Genomic DNA, 20,900 nt, shown 5'->3' with positions numbered 1-20,900 from the left:
AAGAAGTACCACCTGAATCCTGATCATGTCGATCACATAAAACGTGAGAAGTTAAGTCAATGTAATATACACGGAAAATAAAACATACAGGATATAGCCTTTACAATCTTACGATTATAGCTAGGGGCAGTTACTCCCCTCTTACAAAAAAACATAATAAATTTACAGGTAAAGCAACATCACTGGAAAATTTGCATCCTGAACCTGTAAGTTGTTGAGGTGTTAATAATCACTAATAATATACATTTGCCAACTGCTTGTGCAGCTCTCGCTATCGCAAACAAAATGAAAAATGTTTTGCATCCCTTCCCAATCGCTAAAGCTAACTAGTAAAAAGCTCCCACTGCCTCCTCAAAGCCTGAAGGAATCTCAAATTCTGGTCCAGAACCATTGTTAACTTCCTCTAGAGCCTCCTACAAAATAGACAAAACTTCAGTGACTATTGATGGCTTGATGCCTAAGAAAATGCACAGTGAACAGTTCCAATTACGTGCCAGGAAGAATGGAAAAAGCTTCAGCCTAGCATAAGCAGAAATTTAATGAAGCAAGGTTATCGAATATTCTCTCCTCGCTAATAGGTCAAATAGGGAACTGATAGATTTTAGGGCAAAAGAATTAATAATGGTATTATCTGACGTACTTCTTCAGTATATCATATCTTTTCCCGATATATTATACGCCAGTATTTCCTCGTAAATAAACACAAAAATTTCTGTAAATTATCAGTCAACTACCTGTTCAGCAGTATTGACAGATATATTTCGCAAGGAGACTGTAGAATCATTTGTGATAGCATCATTCTCCAACAAATCCTGTGCAACAAAAAGACGTCAAACAATAGCAAGAATATTGTAAAGAAAAGAGCGTTGCATTTTACTTTCAAATCATTTAATTGTCAGGAGTATTTGTTTTGTACAAAAAATGGAGTTCTTCCTATTTCTCTCCGCTCCCCGTTTCCTATCCCAATAGAAAATTTTTCATCCCCTTATTTCCCTCTCCACCCACTTTGCTATCCAAATGAAGAAAATATCATCCCTTCATTTTTTTCTCACTTCCCATTTTGCTGTAAAATGAAGAAAATCTCATCCCTTTTTTTACCTCCAATTCCTTCCATCCAAACATACCATCATAGTTTAGACACTTCACTCATACCGGTTCAAATTTGACAGCCAAAGAACCAACAAGTAATTTGAAACAAAAACTTTACTTTCAACAAGGACATACACAGAAGTGACTTATACTTGGTTGGGGCGACAAAGCCAAAGGTAATCCTCTTGCATAATCAAGGTGAAGAAATAAATGATCATTGAACTCCTGACTTTTATGGCACATGATACAGTAATTAGGGTTAAGAGCCAAATAGGGAACATGAGTTTGCATATTTTCCATTGTGTTTAGTTTGACCAGAGCCACAAGCCAAGCCAACGTCCTAACCTTAAAAGGCGATTTAGCCTTTCAAATAAAATCGGCTTGCCAACAAAGGATAATGATTTTGTGATGGACACACTAATTGTGAGAGAAAGTGGTATATGAGAAACCCTTAGCAGGATCAAGAATCCAAATTCTTTCACAAGGACGAGAAGAAGGTTAAACACAGTGAAGAATTGATAACAAACGTGCTATAGAATCTACATCTCTTCCGAGGGGGGCATGACGAAGAAAGAGGGATCACAATGAAACTCTACTCATTCCATCCCAAGAGTAAAAAGATACCATCGGGGTTAAATGAAGAGGGGACAGAAGGTATAGCCTAGGAAACATTCTGTAAAGAATCTTGAGCACGCCATTCGCTAAATGTTCCAGTAAGTTATGTGTAAAATCCACATCATAAAATCTAGCATGGACTTTAAATTGCTATAATAGCTACTATATTTGTTATAAATCCATAGAATGTATAGAAATTATTAATATTATATTACACAAGGTAATAAGGTCCAAATCATATAAGCATAAATATCAAAACTAGATTCTCAAAAGCTCAAATTACATCAAAGTGGGCCTTCTTTTATTGTCAATTAAAATCACAATATGCAATGACGCATTGTAAATTTGTAACAGTAAGAAGTTGCCGCATCGAAACACGATCGAGTGAATGACCATCACTGTGACAGCAATGACTACAGTTTTCTGCTTTTTACTCACAAAAGCCTACAGCCTCATAATTTAGGAAAAAACTATTTTTTCAAAATAGCACATTCATAGATAATTTGAATACCTAATCCAGAAGTCCTGGAATTCATACTACATTACAATTGTACCTGCTCATTCTCCCTAGTTGAGGTTTTTCCTGATACAGAAGCTAAAATCTTTCCCTCCTCTGAACTTCTCTGCAGTTAAATGATAAAAGTGAACAATGAGTATCTTCATGACGTTAGACTTTCCAACAATTAATTTGCAGAAATAGCTCCTTCCTCCAAACAAAATAAGGAGAAACAGAACTAAAAGGTTAACAAGAGAACCTTGTTTCCATTATAAAACAAACTAAAGATAGTAGAACTTATTGGCTCACAGGCACTTCAGGATGCCCCTCTCCACCATGTTACATAGATGTGAAACAACACAATTTTAAGATTCTTGAGTAGGACCAGAAGTTCATATAATATAAAAGAAATCAAACAATACATGTTTCGTAAATTCTTTTTAACGGGCTAAAGTGCTTTTCATCCATAATGAAAAACTGGGCATTTTACATATTAGGACTTGGACAATAGATTTACCAAAGACTTCATCAAAACCGCCAATGTACAACCAGTTCATTAAACAAGGCTCGTTAAAACCCCAAAAAGCTTAATTTTTGTGCTTTGGTCAAGAATCCTCTCATTACCAACTTAGTTCTGGAATTTGTATACACATAAGAGGGAATCCATAACATTTGAACTAAAAAAATATTACCTGCATATCTTGATTTATGTAAGAATTATCAGGTTCCATGGCCACAGGCTTTCGATTACTTGGAGTGTCCTGAAATAGCAACAATAGTGTGTCTCATAACTAAAAAACACATGAAATTATACCAATTCAATTTTACATACCAGATCAACCCGAAAAGGTACAATCCTCAAGGGTTTTGAAAGATCTCTGAGGGTTCCCTGAACAACACACACATATGCCTCAAGCTCTTAATTTCCCTGAATATAATAGGCATAAACAGAATGATTGTGCATTTAAATCCACCTTGTTTGCCCACATAAGCCCACAGGCATTACAAAGAGTCCTTGGACCAGATGGACCTCGACGCATAGCTGGTGTAGACTTCTCACTGATTCCGCAATGCTGACAACTGCGAGGACTGTTTAAAAAAGCAATCCACATTACAACTGTCAATTATAAAACTGGAATTGTTCAGATATGAGGTTTCATATATTTACCCTCGTCAAAAATAGATTACCCCCTGCTCTCCAACAAATTTATAAGAAGAAACCAAGTTCCTTAAAACTTACACACATTCTGGAGGTGGTGTACCATCATTGTGATCCCAGTTAGCAGCAGCCTGTTTGTATCGGTCCTTCAAGGATACAAATTGTCCATTTTTGCGTTGCATCCTGATCAGACATTATTAACAGTTTTATACATATTTTATCAGAGCAATGAATTTCAATCACAAAGTATACTCTATCAAGGCTTTAATTTCTCATTTTATATTTGGGGGAGCGGGTTAGAAAAGCTGCAAATTTATTACCCTTTATGGCTTTATTATCTTCAACCAGCACCAACACCAAGCTTAATTGGCAAAAAAAAAAATCAAAGTTGAACTCATTAACGATAAACAACAGAATCATTAGAAATACTCTCGTAGTGAATCACCAGTCCAACATACCATCACAATGTGTGCTCATAAACTACAATGCTCTAGGAAGTTAGACCTCCCACTTCCTTAATGAACTATGTCAATGCGTGAACAATATTACACAATGTTATTGAAATCGCAATCTAGATCGTAAAATCTTATAGGCACACTAACCGAATTGAATCGTTAGCAAAATCGGAATCCTATAAAATCGCTAGCAAAATCGATGGAATCGGTTAACATCTTTGAAATCGGGCGATTTTAGCATTATACCGATTCTAGCAAAATCCATAATATTACACGTGCTTCACTTAAAAACCTACAGCAACTCTCAAAAACCTTTTTCCCTAAAAGTTTCCTGCAGCTTTCCTCACCTTTTCCCCCTATTTTTATCAAAAAAACCCTAGGCTAGATCTTCATTCAACCCTTCTTCTTCATCCGCCATTGTCATCGCCATTTTGATTCAGTCGAACAACAGTCGAAGAATAATCGACTTTATCAACAATTTTCTTCGTCTGCCATTTTCATGTAACGTTTCCTTCCACCATTTTAATTACTCAGTTTTTATATTGTGCTTTTTAGTTGATTTATTTCATTTCAATATCATCCAATAACTGTTTATTAAATCTGTACGGAATTGATTCAATAATCTGGTACCATTTTTAGTTGATTCGTTCTTAAATCAGTATGTCTATGATTTATTTCATTGTAATTGGATTATGATTGATTTGCATTTTAATTGATTAATTTCATTGTAATTGGTTTATAATTGATTTTGCTCATAGTATTTCTACTTGGTTTAGTTTGGTTTCGTCCACCATTTTCAAGTAATGTTTCGTTGGTTTCTTTTACATAAAAAAATGTCTTGAAATTAAATACAAACTTCAAAACTACTTCAATCTACAAAATTGGTAGAATCGGTCTATTTTACGAATCAATTTTCAAAATTGCTTCCGATTCAAGGTAAAATCCCAATTTTAACAACCTCGATACTACAGTCAAGCAAATTTTCCCATAGAGCCTCTTTCAAATATTTTGCACTACCCTCCTCATGAGTTTTCTAATTTGATGATCCTCTATTATTGATCAAGAAAAAATAGACGACTATGAACCCCAAAATACAATTGAAATTACCAACTACAATTGTGTTTGGAGGAAGCTAGTGCCCAACAAAAAAAATGTTTTTTCAAGGTCAAGACATGGCAAACTAACCTATAATATTTGAAAAGTTTTGACTTTTTCCTTCAAACTTTTTAGTGCCTCGGCATCCCATGAGAAAAGGGGAGCTCAGAAAATAAGTCACCTACATAAAATAGTGAGAATATCCTTATAGAAATTGGAGTTTGAATGGAAAAGATAGTGCAAAAGCCATATACTGATATACAACTTATATGGTTTTGTCAGTTGATGGAAGATGATGTGGTGACGCTAGTAGACAATTCTAATATTCTAAAAACATTGAACACAAGAAACAACAAAAGAAATAAGATTTCATTTTAAGAAATTTGATGGCCAAACATTTCACTATCCAATTATTCTAACACATTTCAATGAGCACAATGACCGATGACCTTCAAAAATTTACTTTGACTTCGATCTAGCTACACTTACCAAAGTAGTGTTCACTGTTCATCTCTGTAAGAAGAAATACACTAATGCCTACAATATTACAAGATGCTCAAAAAGGAGAAAGATTTGCGTTCTATAGTTTCACCAAGAATGCAATAAACCAAAAGAATTGAACAAACATATTTTCTGTTCTCAAAGTGCAATAAGACAAAAGTTAATGATATGTCAAAAAGAACGGTAAGATTACCTTTGAGCAACCTCTTTCCGGCATGTGTAACGAATTTTCTTATCAAAGCATCTTTCTTTCTTCTTTTCTCGAAATCTAACCAAAGATGCGATTCTATGCGATATCTTTTGGCCACATGACGGATCACCTAGTGCCTGTATCGTTTTGCAAAAATGTAACCTCCGAACAAAATATATTTCCTCCATTCTCATTTAATGTTTCCACAAGAAATATTCTACTTAAGGAGAGAGAAACTTATACATTATTTTTCATGGGTATCTACAAGTTAAAATATATTCACGTGCAATCTTGTTACATTCGTCTCGGTGTATAGAATGTTATTATATACTTTTCTATAATTTTTTATGAAATGCGTTGATACATACTGATCTTCGAACATATGCATTAAAATTGAGCAAAAAACAGATGGGGGAGTTTGATAAGTATAAAATAACATCAGGGATTCAGAACCTTCAAAATTATACCTTATTATGCTGCTGTTGTAGGAACTCTGATGTAGGTACTTTAGTTGACATGTCCTGCCCTCCCAAGAGTAATAAAACAGCTTGCACCTATCAAAGCCACAATACAACACAATGCAATAATCATATGACAGCATCCATAAGAAGCAAAACAAACTCAAAAGGAGCAAAGAAAACAAGAACCTAGTAATCGAAGAGAAGTACAGAGTGATTTCTTTCTAATAAGTTCATCACTAGAATATCTTCCCACAAGATTATCACCACAATAAATTATAGTTGCAAATAAAATGCCTACTTCTTAAGTTGAAATAACTCCAGTCTCACAGTGACATCTAGAGAGTCAAGGACTAACTGAGGTATGCTGCAACTATAAACATGAATTGTTTTGCAAACACTTAAGCCCAAAGATCCGTGATCAAAGGTTAATCTATCCTTATTTGATACCGACATGAAAAGCATTTAAAAGCCCATTATGCTAAATGCTAATATTGTACTATAACAAAGCAGAGTTTATTTCTACAAATTTCATTCATCAAACACCCACCACTCAGTACCCACCCCCTCTATTTGAACATACCAAGAGGTTTAACGACATATGAAAGGTAAGTTGTAGTATAAACAAATCTATCAGACGAGCCAACTTCAAACTCGGAATACTAATTCTAAAATCCCATTTCAAAAATCAAATCTTTAGAAATTAGAAGGAACTTCTAACAAAGCATGTAACAGTATAGGATACTAAATAAAACAAACCCCATTATTCACAAAATCAAGTGGGAAGATTAATCTAGCGTGAGAGAGAACCACAAAATCAAGGTTTAGTGAGAGAAAACTTGGGGGTTTTCAAAATTCATTGTGAGTGACTCCAATTGTTTAGAGTTTGATTAGGATTGTCTTCCAATTTTTTAAGTGGGGTTTTATAGTCATCTTGGGATTTTCTCTACCCCAACTTGTTGGGTTCTTTCTCTTTGTTCTAGTATTTTGATTTTCTATTCTATATTACTTTATATGTTGAGTTTTGCTTAAACGCATTGGGTAGTGGATTGTTATTATATTGCATATGATCCAATAATCAATCACTATTTAACTTTGATTGTAAAAAGTTTATAACAAATTGATAAACACAAATAATGAAAACACAAAAACTGCTAGAGAGTATGCATTCAAATCAAAACAAAACAGAAAAATCAAACATTCAAGTTTCAACCAACAAAAGTTTAAAAAAAAAGGAGAAGTAAATAACCTTATCAGGCGTAACAGAAGGAAACACATAAACATTGCCTTCAAAAGCGATAGTAAGTTCACTAGTTCTTCTCCTCCTTAAAGAGGAAAGGGAAGACGAAGCATCAAATATTCTATCAGCAGAACCAGAATTAGTACTAGTATTCTTCATTTTCATAGTATTTCCAGGAATAGCGATGCTAACATGCTCTTCTTCTTCATCTACTAGTTCTAATTCTTCTTCGTCCTCGTCGCCATTACTGAATTCCTCGGCGTCAAAGGTATCGTCATCTTCCTCCATAATTGCAATTTGATTATGCGTTTCTAAATGTTTTGCTGTTGATTGCTCCATAATTTGCGAACATTCAGAAGTTAATGTTCAGGGTTTTGGCTGTAAAACCCTAAATTTCTGATGGAAAAAAATTGAGAGTTTTGGATTCAGAATTTAGAAGAAGATGAAAAGAGGATAACGAAAAAAAGAAGACAGTACCAAAAATGGATAGATTAAATGGGGAATTAGATTTTGTATGCAGAACTAAAAAGTCGGCTTAGATAAGACCAATAGACCATATTCCAGTTTCTGAAGAGACAACACATTAAGATATTTTATATGCTCCAAAACTTAGGTTATAAGCTTATACCCCTTCTTTCGTTGAAGTTTTTCCATTTGTCATCTTAAATTTTTTTTATTTGTTGTTTTTATAAATTTTTTTTATTGTACAAAATTAATTTTATTTATTTTTATTTTTATATTTTAATACTCCGACACTATTTATTTATCACTCTTAAATTGCATTTTCACTCTTAAAACATAGTCATGTGGGATCTTATTTGATTCGTTTTGATGTAAAGATGATTAATATCAACTTTTTATAATTTTTAATTATACATAACTCGATATATTAAGAATTAAATAAGTGTATTAGATAGAGTGCATAAAATAAATAGAGACACTTAAGATAAATAGGAGGGAATAATATTTATGGTCTTCACATATTTTGTTATTAAACTTATTTTAACATTTTTGTATTCATCATGATGCATAGTTACAACTTACAAGTTACAACTAACTTTATTAAAATATTTTTTATAGTTATGTCTTAATATTTTCCCACTAATTTAAAAAAAAAATTTGTTAATGTGTATGATCTCTACTTTGCCTTCATCAAAATTGTTATTCAATCAAATAATATATTCACTATCTAAAAGATTTTATTTTCAAATTCCTGTGAATGTTCAACTTCATGAAGGGATAATTCTATAGTTTATCGGTTTCATTACACTTGCTTTATTTTAGTTTACACGTAATCTAATGCGTTATTTTAATTATTCTATATGAAATACTAAATATTATATAAATTGATATTATGATAATATACGATAAAAAGGCGATGTTGAAAATTAATTTTTTCAAGGATCCGCGGGGTTCATTGATAAGAATATAATTAGGTGTTTGGTAAATGATTTTTTATTGTAGTTTGGTTCGGTTTTAGTTTTCAAAAATTATTGTATGAGACTGTCTCATTATGAGACGAGTTCATATAATTAAGTGATCACTTTAAGACTATAAAAATATAATATTTTAAAAATTGTAAGTGATCGTTAAGGTCATAAATAATCACTTTACAATGACAAATTTACATTGAATCAATTCAATAAAAATAATTTTACCGTAAAACCGTCTCATTTGAGAATTTGCAATAATAATAAGAAACCACTAATCACAATTGTGATTTTACGATTAATGAAATAAATATTTTGTTTTTTTTTGTTTTAAAAAAAAAAATATGCTTGACCAAATAAGAAAATTTGAAGTTAATAAGCAATTTTACATAAAAAAAAAAAAATCAAACACTAAGCTTTAGGTAAACTTATATCAAAAAATAAGCGCTTTCAGCCTAATGTTAAGGTTTGGAAGTTGTACGCACTTATTAACAGCGACCCATTACTTAGCTGAGTCAAAGGAAGTGCGCTCAGCAATTGGCCGCTCTTATTAACAGGGGCCTATTGTTTAGTTGACTTCATTTGACTCAGCTAAGTAATGGACCGTTATTAGTAAGAGCGGGCCTTATGAATTGGGGAAGAAACTAGAGGGAATTTCGTTCGCATACAGCCCGTTATTAGCCAAAAAATCGGCCGTTGTTACTAACATCGGACGATTCTTTATCTGACATTTTTAACTCTTGCTTACAAACGGCCCGCTGTTGTTAAATGAGAACACAACCAAATCTTAACATCGGATTGAAAAGGCGCTTAATTTTTGAAATAAATTTACTCCAAATTTATTTTTTTTACTTTTTTAATCTAAATTTGACTATTCATTTCAAATTTTTACCAAACATAATATCTTGATTTTTGAATAAGAGCGTGGAGCATGTCGGTTCCTTGTCAATCACATTTTGGCGGAGACCATAACCCAAAAAATAGTGAAAATTGATAAACTTACTGGGCAGCAAAAAGGATCATCATTTATCAGCCATGAATGTTGAAGAAGAAGTTGGAAAGCTTCAAGAGGAAATCAAACGTCTTGGTCAAATCCAACAAGATGGATCTTATAAGGTTACAAATCTCAATCATCCCTTCATTCTTTTTTCTTAATCTAATCCAATTTCAAACTTACTTCCCATTTTTCTATATTGCATTTTCATTTTTTTCTTAATCTAATTCTATTATTAGCCATTGGATGTGTTGAACAAGGGCGGCCATTATTGTTCTGCGTTATATGTTACACAATTCTGTATTTAATGATAGGAATTTAAATCAAATTACACGAGTCGTGGCGTGGGGAGGCCGGAGACTAGATTCCCCTAGATCTGTAAAGTTTTCTTAAGATTTCAGCTTTGAAGGACTAATTGATCTGGTTTGCTTTCATGTTTGTATTGATTAGTTTAAAGTTGATAATGTGAACATTTAAATGATAAGAACTGGAATATAGTGAAGGTAAATTCTGGAGATAATACTCATGTCTAAACTTTTGTGTCGATTCTGGCATTAGTTGAAAAGTTCGATCACAGTGTCAACGTCAGAGCCTTAATCCTGAAAAGTTCGTGTAGGCTAAAAAAAACTCTGATAAAACATGTCCTTTAGCTTTAAGGGTACAACTCGATTACAATAATACTTAATCCACTATATTTTCGACGAATGATAATACCAGATTCTTTATTACAACGATAACAATTCCTTCTACCTTGTTTGCTTTTGTTTTATAAATTCACTATTTTTCGACAAATTAATCTTATTTATATTATAGGTCACATTTGGTGTCCTTTTCAACGATGATCGATGTGCAAACATATTTGAAGCTCTCGTTGGAACCCTAAGAGCCGCAAAGAAGAGGAAAATTTTGACGTACGATGGAGAGCTTCTTCTACAAGGTGTCCATGATAATGTAGTGATTAATATGAAACCTCCTGCAGCAAATCCTTCTAATGATGCCGAGAAGAGCTGATAAATTTCGACTTGTTTAGAGTCGCTTTCTTTTGATCTTTTGTACGATTTCTCTTATTTTCATGTAGTGTATTTTTGCTTGTGCAAGAGATACCAGCCCTTAATTTCTGGATGTTATAATGAAAATCACATTGATGTGTATGTAAACACTTGAGATTTGTCTGAAACATCACTGCAATCCTACTATCCAAGGATACTACATGGTGTGCCAGTGTCGGGAAACAAGGCGAATAATGAATCGGAAAAAACGAATTATGATCGTTGGGCTATTTTGGAGAACGAATCGCGAATTTACAAAGCGAATGAGTCGGAAATCATGTTACATGGTTCGGATTAGTACAAAAACAGGAGATGATGAAAAAGTTTTCTGAGTATAAAAACGAGGGGTGAGCTTGTATTCGACAAACAAGACCAATGGTCGGGTTCAAGTTGCAAAACCTATGTTTACAGTAGTCGGCAAAAAGAGAGAAACTAAATACAGAAAATGTACAATCCTTTGCAATTGCTCTACATTAGCTACAGTGGATGTCGACTAAGTTAAACGAAAACAAATGGAATAATTCATTCAGGATGAACCAGTGAGGGTGAATGCATGAAGCAGGCTTTGGGCTATCTGTGTCTGCTCAGGTGTACCGGATATAACGACAGTCCTCACTGTTGTTCTGGGAATAGCTTCACGCACAATAACATTTGCACCAGATATCTGAAACTCCCCAAAATCACCAAGTTAGAACGAATGTCGTGGTAAACCAGAAGGAAATACAGAAAAAGAACGTATTTATGAGATGCCTAAGCAATAAAAGTATCCAAGAAAAATGAATCTTAAAAACCTACTCAAAATAATCTACTCTCGCAACCATATGGCGTTTTCAATTGCCGACAAGAGTCTACTCCAATGTGATTAAGTGCGGGTTTCTCCTACTTTACACACTTACACTTAAAGCATGTTTGGCATCCATTGATCTGGACTTAGAAAAGGTATCGGTTAAGCGTTTCCATTGCAATGTGTTCGGTATGATATTTTCTTAACTGAATCCTTTACCTAAGGGTATGGGTTACCCCTGAAATGTTACCGGAAAGATATCATTGGTAACAGACAATATTTGCTCATTCACCTTCCTTCAATCATGGCCGAAATATAGTAGTCCCAAGTCCTAACCCTAGCAAGGACTGCCAAGTCCCTCGCATTTTTGAGCAACACCTCCAAGGCCATTGCAATTTGGTCATCACCAAAACAGTATCCCACCACCATCACAGGCGGCCATACTCTAAACAAGCAACGCCTGCCACCATTGGTCATCAAACTCATGTCAGAACAACCACCACAAGACATACATCTCATTGTTCTCAAAACTACAACAAGAACCACTAATCAACTACCACAATCAACCATCCACTAAATCAGTTCGTGAAACGCTATAGTAATTTACAACCAAAAATTCAAAAAATTGAAGCCCCAATAAACCTAAACAATGTCAGACCAATAATTCAACCTCTTGCATAGATCTTGTTGATGAGAATGGATAAAATGGAAGGTGTAGAAATTCTTGTTAAATAAATTTTGGTGCAATATTTCAGTTTGGTTGGATGAACAAATTTTTGAGATTATAGAATTTTATGAGAGAATATGAAGGAAAACTCTAGAAATGGTGAGAGGACAAAGAAAATTAATTGGAAAGAAGAAGCGATGAAATTCAAAAGTTGAGCAGTGAGTGTTGTACTTTTCCTCCTCATTGTCTTCAATTAAGAAAGTAATTAATTCCATTGGAATTACATAAACCAAACAAGTATTAAAAGTAAAGCTTATTGTTTCCATTTTTCTATCTTTCATGTTCCTATTCCCCTTCCATTGCACTTCATATACCAAACACCCCCTCAGTACTGATCTTTCTCAAAGTCTGATAATGTTTAAACCTACACAAACACAAAGAAAGAAGAAAGTATTCTCAACTTGTCAAGCCAACCTCTACTCGAGCCTTTTTTTTTTAAGGAAGGTCATAGCATCCAGAAATTGGACATTACATGGCCAGTGCCTCAGTGGTAGAGGGAGAAAATTAACTCACAGCTCTATAAGATGCTGAAAACCTAAAAACAACAGAAATAAGCTGTTGACGTGTTGGTGCTATACCTGTCGTATACGAGCTAGATTTCTTCCATTCTCGCCATAAACAGAACTAACAGCACTTTCCGGAATTGAAATATCCATCGTCGTATTAGTTATAGCTGCTGGTCTGTGATTCCTGTTAACATTTGAGTATATTAAAAAATTAAAATCACGTAATAGAAAAGGAATGCACAAAGATAGATAAGTATGTGCAAGTAATATTATTGATTGTTTGGTATAAAGAGATCTAACGGAATCACAAGATAGCCTATAAATGACATTGTCTACAAAATGAACAAATCAAGAGTCAGGTTGCTCTTATATGCATCAACCAACCTTCAATTCCATTAAAATGTATTGTCCAGTAAGAAACTAATCCGGAATATAAATTAAGGCCAAACTAAACATTCGAAGTCCAAAAAAGCAGTTTGCAGCAAGAGAATACTAACCTGCCATGTTCTACTCTGCCATTAGCAGAAGCTACAGCTCGGACAGGAGTCACGAAACTCCTTGGATTTAATACTGCAGTCTGCATGCATGACATTACATTAATGATGAGATAAACAGTACATTTGAATGTGAGAGAGTAAGAAACATAGTGCAAAAACAAGGGCACATCGCATCACAAGGTTTTTTTTTTTTCTAAAAAAGATAAGATTTCCAGCATTGTAAAGGTGCAAAAAAATTGCGATTTTTGGGATATTTCATGGGTAATCTCATGCTTTCAGCTGATATTTGGCGTTATGGTAACTTTTGGCGCATTGTTATGTTGAAACTGTGATCGCGTTTGTTACCACATTTTTGCACTATGGTACAATAAAATGATCTCATCAACTCGGATCTCCAAGGACCTACGGAAGGAGAATGTGCTGCATGGGGATGCAACATAGGATCAAAACTGTGCCTTGAAGTAGCATTCCCGTCCAAAAACTGAGATGTCTTAGAAAATTGGTGCGACCCAATGGGTGTTCCATCTCTAGCTCTTCCATGAAGACTAGTATTCAATACAAATTTACCAGTCCCCGTTCCATGATTGTTCATTGCTTTATTAGTAAAAATATTATCTCGAAGCTTGCTAGTTACACGATACAAGGCATCTTGAGTATTTACAAGCTGCCCTGAGATCTGTCATTTAAAAAAGCACCGACAGAAATAGTCAGATCATTGCTTCGGATTCAAGAGAGTACCAGCTATCTACTGAAATCAAGAATAACAATATTGATGAACAAAATGAAATATAGAAATCATCTTACAACAAAGAATAACCAGTATGGATGTCAATAGACTGATCACCACTATGAAGACAACACTGGATACAAAGAGTAGATAAAGATGCAAAATGAATTTATAAATAAAATACCCAAAAGATAATACATCAATTTATAGTGCATAAAACAATACTCCCTCCTATTCAGCTTATGTGTCCCATTTCCTTTTATGGTCAAGTCACCTTAATTGTCCCATTTCTATTTTGGTATAAGTTTTTGACTTTTATGCCCTTAGTAGCTTTATCCTATTTGCAATTATATCCTCCATTACCCATACTAATTTTCCTCCCTTACATTAAAAACCCATAATACCCACTCTCTTTCCTACCCTTAGGGTCCCACTTTTGACTCTCCTTAAAATTCGTAAAAAATCAAATGAGACTTTTAAGGTGAATAGGAGGGAGTATATAGGTATAAAAGGCGGAAGCCAATAATCTTTCTATATCTATTAAGTGATAACTACAATGTAGTCAAAATGCAAGAAAACCGTGATGTAATAAAGCTAATCCACAAACAGTGAGTGACAAGGAGGGATGCAAGATGGGAAAATTGCCATGGCTACAAATATAACTAGGGGTGAAATTTTAAGCAGCAAATATTGCCATCTGAAAAGAAAATCCTATGTCTCCTTTTCCTTAACATTATGACTTCTGAAGTTGAATGCTACCGTCACTCCATAAGCATTTATCAATCCCAAAAGAGAAAAAGATTATTCATATACTTGATTCCATCTTTATTGGTCCCAAAAGCTTTACGTAAGGAGCTTCTATGTAGAGTTTTGGCTAAATGTATAAGGAATTAAAACATAACAAGACAACCACCTAGAGATGAAGAAAAAGAAAGGAAGGGAAAGGGAAGGACGGGGAGGAAATGGAAGGGTGATGAAATTTTCTTCCAAATATCTCCAATATCTAAAAGATAATCTACCTCCAATCCTTTCCCTCAATTTCTTTCATCCAAGTGAACTTGATATCAGTGAAGTGATTGAAGCTTTAGATCTTGGTTAAATACATAAATAAATGCTTGTCCTAATTACAACATAATATCATTCAATTCAGATAGAGTTGAGAATCGCAGACATTCCCACATCCCAATTAAAGAATCAAACAAGCAGTCGCAAGAACCAACAATTAATCTCCAGTGAATGTCCAAATATAAACTTCTTCTACGTTCATTTATACCTAGTGCTAGCTCTCTTGAAAACCCATTTTTCTTATCATTTTTAATCCCTTCAATGAGCATGAGAATCAAACAAGCACATATGAACGTCAATGGATACATCTTAGGCAATGGCCTAAGCCATATCCACCCATATTGCAACAAAAGCACAGCTAGGAACATGGAACCTTGGTGCAAGAACAATAGATTTCCTTCTCTTTAGTGAAGTATTAAGGAGGAGCCAATATAATGGAGACCTATCAGCACGTAAAACAAAACTCATACTTATTTAATACTCCCAGAAGCCAATAAAATGGAGACCTATCAACACATCTTTTCAGTGCTTCCAGCCGCACTACTTTGAACAGAAGACAGTCCTCCAATCTGCCGCAATCACTTTGACAAACTTTGGCAGTTTCCTATATCAAAATCATCATGATAAGTTGATCCAGCATTTGGAACATGTCTTCGGGTAGAACACAAATAGTTTCATGATGTTCATACTTTATACTAGAATTTTACCTACAACATCAGCAGCAATGCCAAAACCTTTATTTACCCAATCCTAGAAAAAAAAAATTTCCGGTATTCTTAAATATACTCAAAATGTATGTCATAATACTACCACTAGTCCAATACCAGTAAATAACCATCATTAAAAGAGATGGAAAGCAGCAAAAAGTTCCAAGTTTGTCACAAAGTATATTCTATGAGCTTGATTAATTAAATGCAATTATGTCGAGGTCGCAGGCACAGTAACATTGCAAAACAGAATTAGTCATAAAGCCTATATATATATATCCCTTGGGAGTCATTTGTACAAACCACTTAAGAAAAGCCACGTAAAACCTTTGTAAAGCAATATACTAAAAAAATCTTCAAAAACTCTTGTCTTCTATTTACTAGCACCCTTTCTTTAACATCGACCGCAAAGAGCTTCGTTACAAGGCCAAAATCTTAGTTCACCCAAGACTTGTCTTACGAATGAACTATTAGCAAATAGCTTGCATGCCATGGAATAGTAAAAAGTCAGCAAGTGATAAGAGGCTCATGCTATAAATTATAAATGAGAATTCATTGTTAGATGAACTCCAGATTGCAAAGGGTCAAGTTAAGGTCAAGGAGCCAAGACCTTAAAATTAACATGATGATTTTTGCATGATGGCCCCAACTACAAAATGAAAATAAAATAACCAAAGGAGACATGCTAAATCAATTGGACCAATTCATACTTCAATAAATTACTTTTTTATTTATGTCACAAAGAAAATTTGGCCCTTGAACTTCTACTTTGATGAAAAAGTATCTAAATGAAAATACAAACAAATGAAGGGAATAAATATATATATATATATATATATATATATATATATATATATAAGAACATTACCTGAACGATTTCATCATCTTTTGTAGCACAAATTGGCACCTGGTCACCCTTACGAATATGGATGCCAGCTCCAGTTGCCTTTCTCATCTCAGAAATTATAACCCCGCCTTTACCCAACAAACAGCCAACTTGAGTTGATGGGACTAAAAGTCGTGCTGAGACTAAGGAACCTTTGTTTAAGCCTTCCAAACCCTTCTCTATAGCAGCCTCAACAGACCTAGAAAAAACTAGAAAAACCGCTCGTTGTGCAGGGGAATATCTTGAATTTACATCCTATAAAAATTTATACAAGCAAATTAGGACATGCAAAGGTAAATACAAATTTTGATCACTAAAACAAATCAACAGACCTCCTTTGCAGAAATAGTGATCAACCGCTCATCACAATTAGCAACAGATGGCCCAAAATTTATACTAGCCCCAGACTCTTCTTCAAGTGCTTTGACAATGGACCCACCCCTTCCAATCACGCCACCAACTCTAGCATTTGAACAAAGAATTTTAAAAACAACTTCTTGCAACTTAGTGTTTGTAGCTGGAAGTTTATCAGCCTCAATCAACAACGATCTTCCCATCGTAGGAGGACCAGAAGAGGTAGTTGCCTCCAATAGTGGTGTCCGGGAACGAGGGGGTTCAAAATGAAAGCCAGATACCATTGGCTGTGAAGTGGATTCCAAATGTTTGCTCCCTTTGGTACTTGAATTTTCTGTTTGTTGGCCTTCTACCAGGTGGCGACAAACACCAATTAGAGCTTTTTTAACAGATGATGCCTCCCCCTCAATCTAGACAAAAAAAAAGCGAAAATCAATACCACATCCACATTATTCACAACATCAGAAGTTCAGTGGAGGGAATTGTAATAGAAGTGTATAACAGGAATAGGACAATACTCCCCCCACCCCATAGTGTAAAAACAATTGCATCGGCCACGTTGTAAAGCTTTTCAAGGGATATTTTATGGTTTGACCGACATTTAGGCGTTACAATAACAGCATCACTCTCGTTACCACATCACCATTCCGCTACCATGATATCGACGGTTACCGCATTTTAACACTATGCTCCACCCCACTTAAATTGTTGCTTTAGAAATGAACATAGTTTAAGATGTATTCAATAATATGTTTTATCTCTTTAATATAATACATTTGTAAGTAAAAGCATAAAATTTGATGAATGATATACCCATACAGTAGACACGTTATTATTTTCGTATTAATATACAACTAATGAACTGCACGTGTTGAGTTGCATTCTATCAATCCCCAATACCAAACACATTGTCATTTTCAATTGAAGTAATATAGGGGAAAGGAGATAAAAGATCCATTCTAATGTAAAGACATACAAGAACATTACTGACGATACAAAACTGAAACATGTCGAAAACATATTCAACATCTCTAGAACCAAACAAATACATTATACAATATTACTTAGATTTCCAAGCAATAATCATAGTCATGTATCCCACACAGGTCGGGGTGGGAGCGGACATACCATACCCGTACCCCCCAAGGAAAGGGCACAGAGGACTGCGCGCACACAAACATCAAATCTTATTTGCAACCAAATGAGCATTGACCGAGTAGCACCAATTGCCACATGATTTTGTCAAAAGAATCTCTAGCTATTAGTAGATGAGGAAATGTGTAAAATGCTTCTAGAACAGGTTTCATATAGCAAATGAATACCCATTTATTTACAGCTAAATTACAAATACTCAAAAAAATAAAGATTATCTTGCTCAGCAAATGCACATAAAGATCAAATTTTGTTCAACATATGCACATAAAGATTGAATCCTGCTCAACAAATGCATAATGATTGAATAGTGTTCAATTATGCACATAAAGATTGAATCTTATTAACTTCATAACTGGATAGTGGATACCAAAAAAGTTGTTACCTCAATAACTTCATCGGGGGAAGAAACACCAGAAGGCAATTGATCACCAGACAAAACCCTAATTTTAGCCCCATTATTCCTTCTCAATTTTTCAATAGTTTTCCCACCTTTTCCAATCACTTTCCCAGCTTCCCTATCCCCAACCAATACTCTACACACTGTCGCCGCACTCGTTCCTTCTCCAGAAACTTCTAGAACCTTCTCAAACACTCTAACCGCCGTTTCTTCAGCCGCCGAAGCCTCAATCTCAATCACACCCTCAAACTCAACTTCACTAGAACTCTTTTTACGGAGTTGGATCTTCTTAAAGGGAGAAGTTGGAGCAACAATGACAATAATCCGGGCGTCAGAATCAGTCTGGGTAAGTGGGTTTTCGACCCGAATTCTCGACCCGGTTTCATGTTGAAGGTTTTTAATAGATGATCCAGATTTACCTATGAAGGCGCCGATACGGGGAGAATGGGTTAAAATTTTAATGGCGGCGTGACCGGATGGGATTTGTAATGGCGGCTGAGGCTTGGCGCCGTTTGAAGAAGGTGGTGGAGAGATAAGTGGAGAAGTGTCAGACATGAGAGGGAGTTAGACAGGAGGAGAGAGAAAGGCGGGTTTACTTACTGTACTTACTACCTTCCGCCTTCCATTAATGGGGAAGGAACTGGGAAGCGAGAATTAAGGGTAAGCGAGTGTTAAGGTTGACTCGTGTTGACTTTACTATTCAGTATTTTGTAATGGTTGCCTGGTTAGTTATCTCAGGGTTGTGTTATTAGGATTTACTCCCTCGGTAATTAATAAATTGCAACAGAGGTGTTTACAAGGGCGGGCAGCCGGGCAGCGGGCACCATTAAAAACTCGTGATCCGAACCATATTTAGAGGATCAAGAAAAACCAGATTTTTATAAAGAACACAAATTTTTGAGAGATTATTTTTAATTGGATCGATTTATTATATATTTTTAAAATATTGTAGGTAGGCATTAAAAATAATATTAGTGGACATTTAAAATATTAAAAATACACATTAAGAATACAGTAAGTAGACATTAATTTTAATATAAGTAGACATTAAAAATACGATAAGTATAAATTAATTTTTAATGAGCTGGACTTAACATACATCTCTCAAAGAGACAATTTCTCAAGAGATTCGAACGGGCTTTTAACAGGTGGAGTTAATACAATAGCCAAACACTAATGATGATGCGTGCGTAGTCTGCATAAAAGAACATCTTACAACTTACCTGGTTCTCATTGCAAAAGATACTACAAGAATGTCAGAGTATGAAAAGCATTCATTGATTCTTTTTTTAAGAAAATATTCTTTATAATATATTAATGGATTGGTCGTGTCGGGTAAAATGGACTTTTAACTAACCCTGCCCTGATAATTATTTTCCATGACTGACCCGACCGGCTATGAAATTGACCCACCCGCCTCGCTCTGTGCCATTAAACACTTCTAATTACAATAATTGTTTAGTTCATTAGAACTATGAATTGGTAGAACCATTTAAATTGTGTGGATGATATTAAATAAGTGAAAACGAAAGTCTCAAAGAGGTTCAACAATAAAAAACAAATGAAAAATATAATGCAAAAGATGAACACAAGTGTTTATTAGGTATCTTGAATACCTACCCCTCAAATATAGTTTATTATAATGAATTCAATAATTACAAGTATAATAAACCTCCCTTATCTTGAGAACAATCTCTCAAGACCACAAATACTAAAGCAAAGTAAGAACACTCTCAAGTTTCTAACAATGCAATAACCCTCTCAACAATATGTGTGTTTTTGTGGTGAATGTTATTATGAGTGATGAATCCTATTTATAGGCAAGATATTCATCATTCTTAATATTCCCTCATAAATCACCATAAACTCACATGTAATATCCCAATTAACACCATAATTAACTATGACAATAAACATTACAATAAACAATAGAGTAATGCACCACATTATTGCATAGTCATTACAAATTCTGACCAAAAACAGGATCCAATGTAGTCTGTTGGACTTCCGCTCGATCGAGCCACTACCTCGCTTGGTCGAGCAAGCTTCCAGTGAAGCTACTGACCTGTTTTGGACACCTTGCTCGACCGAGCTAACACCGCTCGACCAGTCGAGCTAGACTTTACTCGATTGAGCGGTTGGTCGAGCCACTCACAGTCCGCTTCTTTCTTTGTTGCTTTGATCAAGCAACTCTTATAAACCGTTCCAAACCTTAAATCACCCATATCCGACTACAAGACAAAGTATGTTCGATTATATGTTTAAAGTTAACATCATCATTAAGATTATTGGCACTTATTTTAACAATAAGAGTTGAAATGTTA

The 20,900-nt window shown here is 34.6% G+C and overlaps 3 protein-coding genes across 5 annotated transcripts; 1 reads left to right on the top strand and 2 right to left on the bottom strand.

Moving 5' to 3' along the window:
- Positions 1-6: 6 nt before the first annotated feature.
- On the bottom strand, positions 7-7,876 carry LOC130797444 (GATA transcription factor 19-like). Its single transcript, XM_057660026.1, has 10 exons — positions 7,308-7,876; positions 6,068-6,154; positions 5,604-5,737; positions 3,441-3,542; positions 3,175-3,289; positions 3,033-3,089; positions 2,893-2,961; positions 2,259-2,327; positions 735-812; positions 7-413 (listed from the first exon to the last, which is right to left on the bottom strand). The coding sequence occupies exons 1-10, from the start codon at positions 7,635-7,637 to the stop codon at positions 327-329; spliced, it is 1,128 nt and encodes a 375-aa protein (XP_057516009.1). The 5' UTR covers positions 7,638-7,876; the 3' UTR covers positions 7-326.
- Positions 7,877-9,653: 1,777 nt separating this feature from the next.
- LOC130797431 (costars family protein-like) lies at positions 9,654-10,899 on the top strand. Its single transcript, XM_057660004.1, has 2 exons — positions 9,654-9,844; positions 10,536-10,899. Exons 1-2 carry the CDS (start codon positions 9,764-9,766, stop codon positions 10,731-10,733), a joined length of 279 nt encoding a protein of 92 aa, XP_057515987.1. The 5' UTR covers positions 9,654-9,763; the 3' UTR covers positions 10,734-10,899.
- A 185-nt stretch (positions 10,900-11,084) lies between these two features.
- On the bottom strand, positions 11,085-19,314 carry LOC130797416 (KH domain-containing protein HEN4-like). 3 transcript variants are annotated; one of them, XR_009038860.1, is made up of 8 exons: positions 18,562-19,308; positions 17,003-17,434; positions 16,653-16,925; positions 13,692-13,961; positions 13,286-13,365; positions 12,861-12,972; positions 11,848-12,015; positions 11,297-11,435 (listed from the first exon to the last, which is right to left on the bottom strand). XR_009038860.1 is itself a non-coding variant. In XM_057659979.1 (7 exons), exons 1-7 carry the CDS (start codon positions 19,129-19,131, stop codon positions 11,298-11,300), a joined length of 1,875 nt encoding a protein of 624 aa, XP_057515962.1. In that variant the 5' UTR covers positions 19,132-19,314; the 3' UTR covers positions 11,085-11,297. The 3 variants fall into 3 exon arrangements, 2 of the variants coding, with proteins under 2 accessions (XP_057515962.1, XP_057515972.1); XM_057659979.1 differs by lacking the exon at positions 11,848-12,015 and having other exon boundaries at positions 11,085-11,435; positions 18,562-19,314; XM_057659989.1 differs by lacking the exons at positions 11,297-11,435; positions 11,848-12,015 and adding an exon at positions 12,025-12,646.
- Between the last annotated feature and the right edge of the window lie 1,586 nt (positions 19,315-20,900).

The sequence above is a fragment of the Amaranthus tricolor genome, chromosome 1 (assembly GCF_026212465.1).
Source record: "Amaranthus tricolor cultivar Red isolate AtriRed21 chromosome 1, ASM2621246v1, whole genome shotgun sequence".
Taxonomy (NCBI): domain Eukaryota; kingdom Viridiplantae; phylum Streptophyta; class Magnoliopsida; order Caryophyllales; family Amaranthaceae; genus Amaranthus; species Amaranthus tricolor.
This window is presented reverse-complemented; position numbering and strand designations above follow the sequence as displayed.

Coding starts and splice junctions, on each gene's coding strand:
- LOC130797444 (XM_057660026.1), bottom strand. CDS start 7,637: ATGGAGCAATCAACAGCAAAACATTTAGAAACGCATAATCAAATTGCA. Junction 2,962..3,032: donor TACCTTTTCGGGTTGATCTG/GTATGTAAAATT, acceptor TTGCTATTTCAG/GACACTCCAAGTAATCGAAA. Junction 2,328..2,892: donor ACATAAATCAAGATATGCAG/GTAATATTTTTT, acceptor ATTTAACTGCAG/AGAAGTTCAGAGGAGGGAAA.
- LOC130797431 (XM_057660004.1), top strand. CDS start 9,764: ATGAATGTTGAAGAAGAAGTTGGAAAGCTTCAAGAGGAAATCAAACGT. Junction 9,845..10,535: donor AACAAGATGGATCTTATAAG/GTTACAAATCTC, acceptor TTTATATTATAG/GTCACATTTGGTGTCCTTTT.
- LOC130797416 (XM_057659979.1), bottom strand. CDS start 19,131: ATGTCTGACACTTCTCCACTTATCTCTCCACCACCTTCTTCAAACGGC. Junction 17,435..18,561: donor CCCCCGATGAAGTTATTGAG/GTAACAACTTTT, acceptor TTTTTTGTCTAG/ATTGAGGGGGAGGCATCATC. Junction 13,366..13,691: donor ATGCAGCACATTCTCCTTCC/GTAGGTCCTTGG, acceptor TCATGCATGCAG/ACTGCAGTATTAAATCCAAG.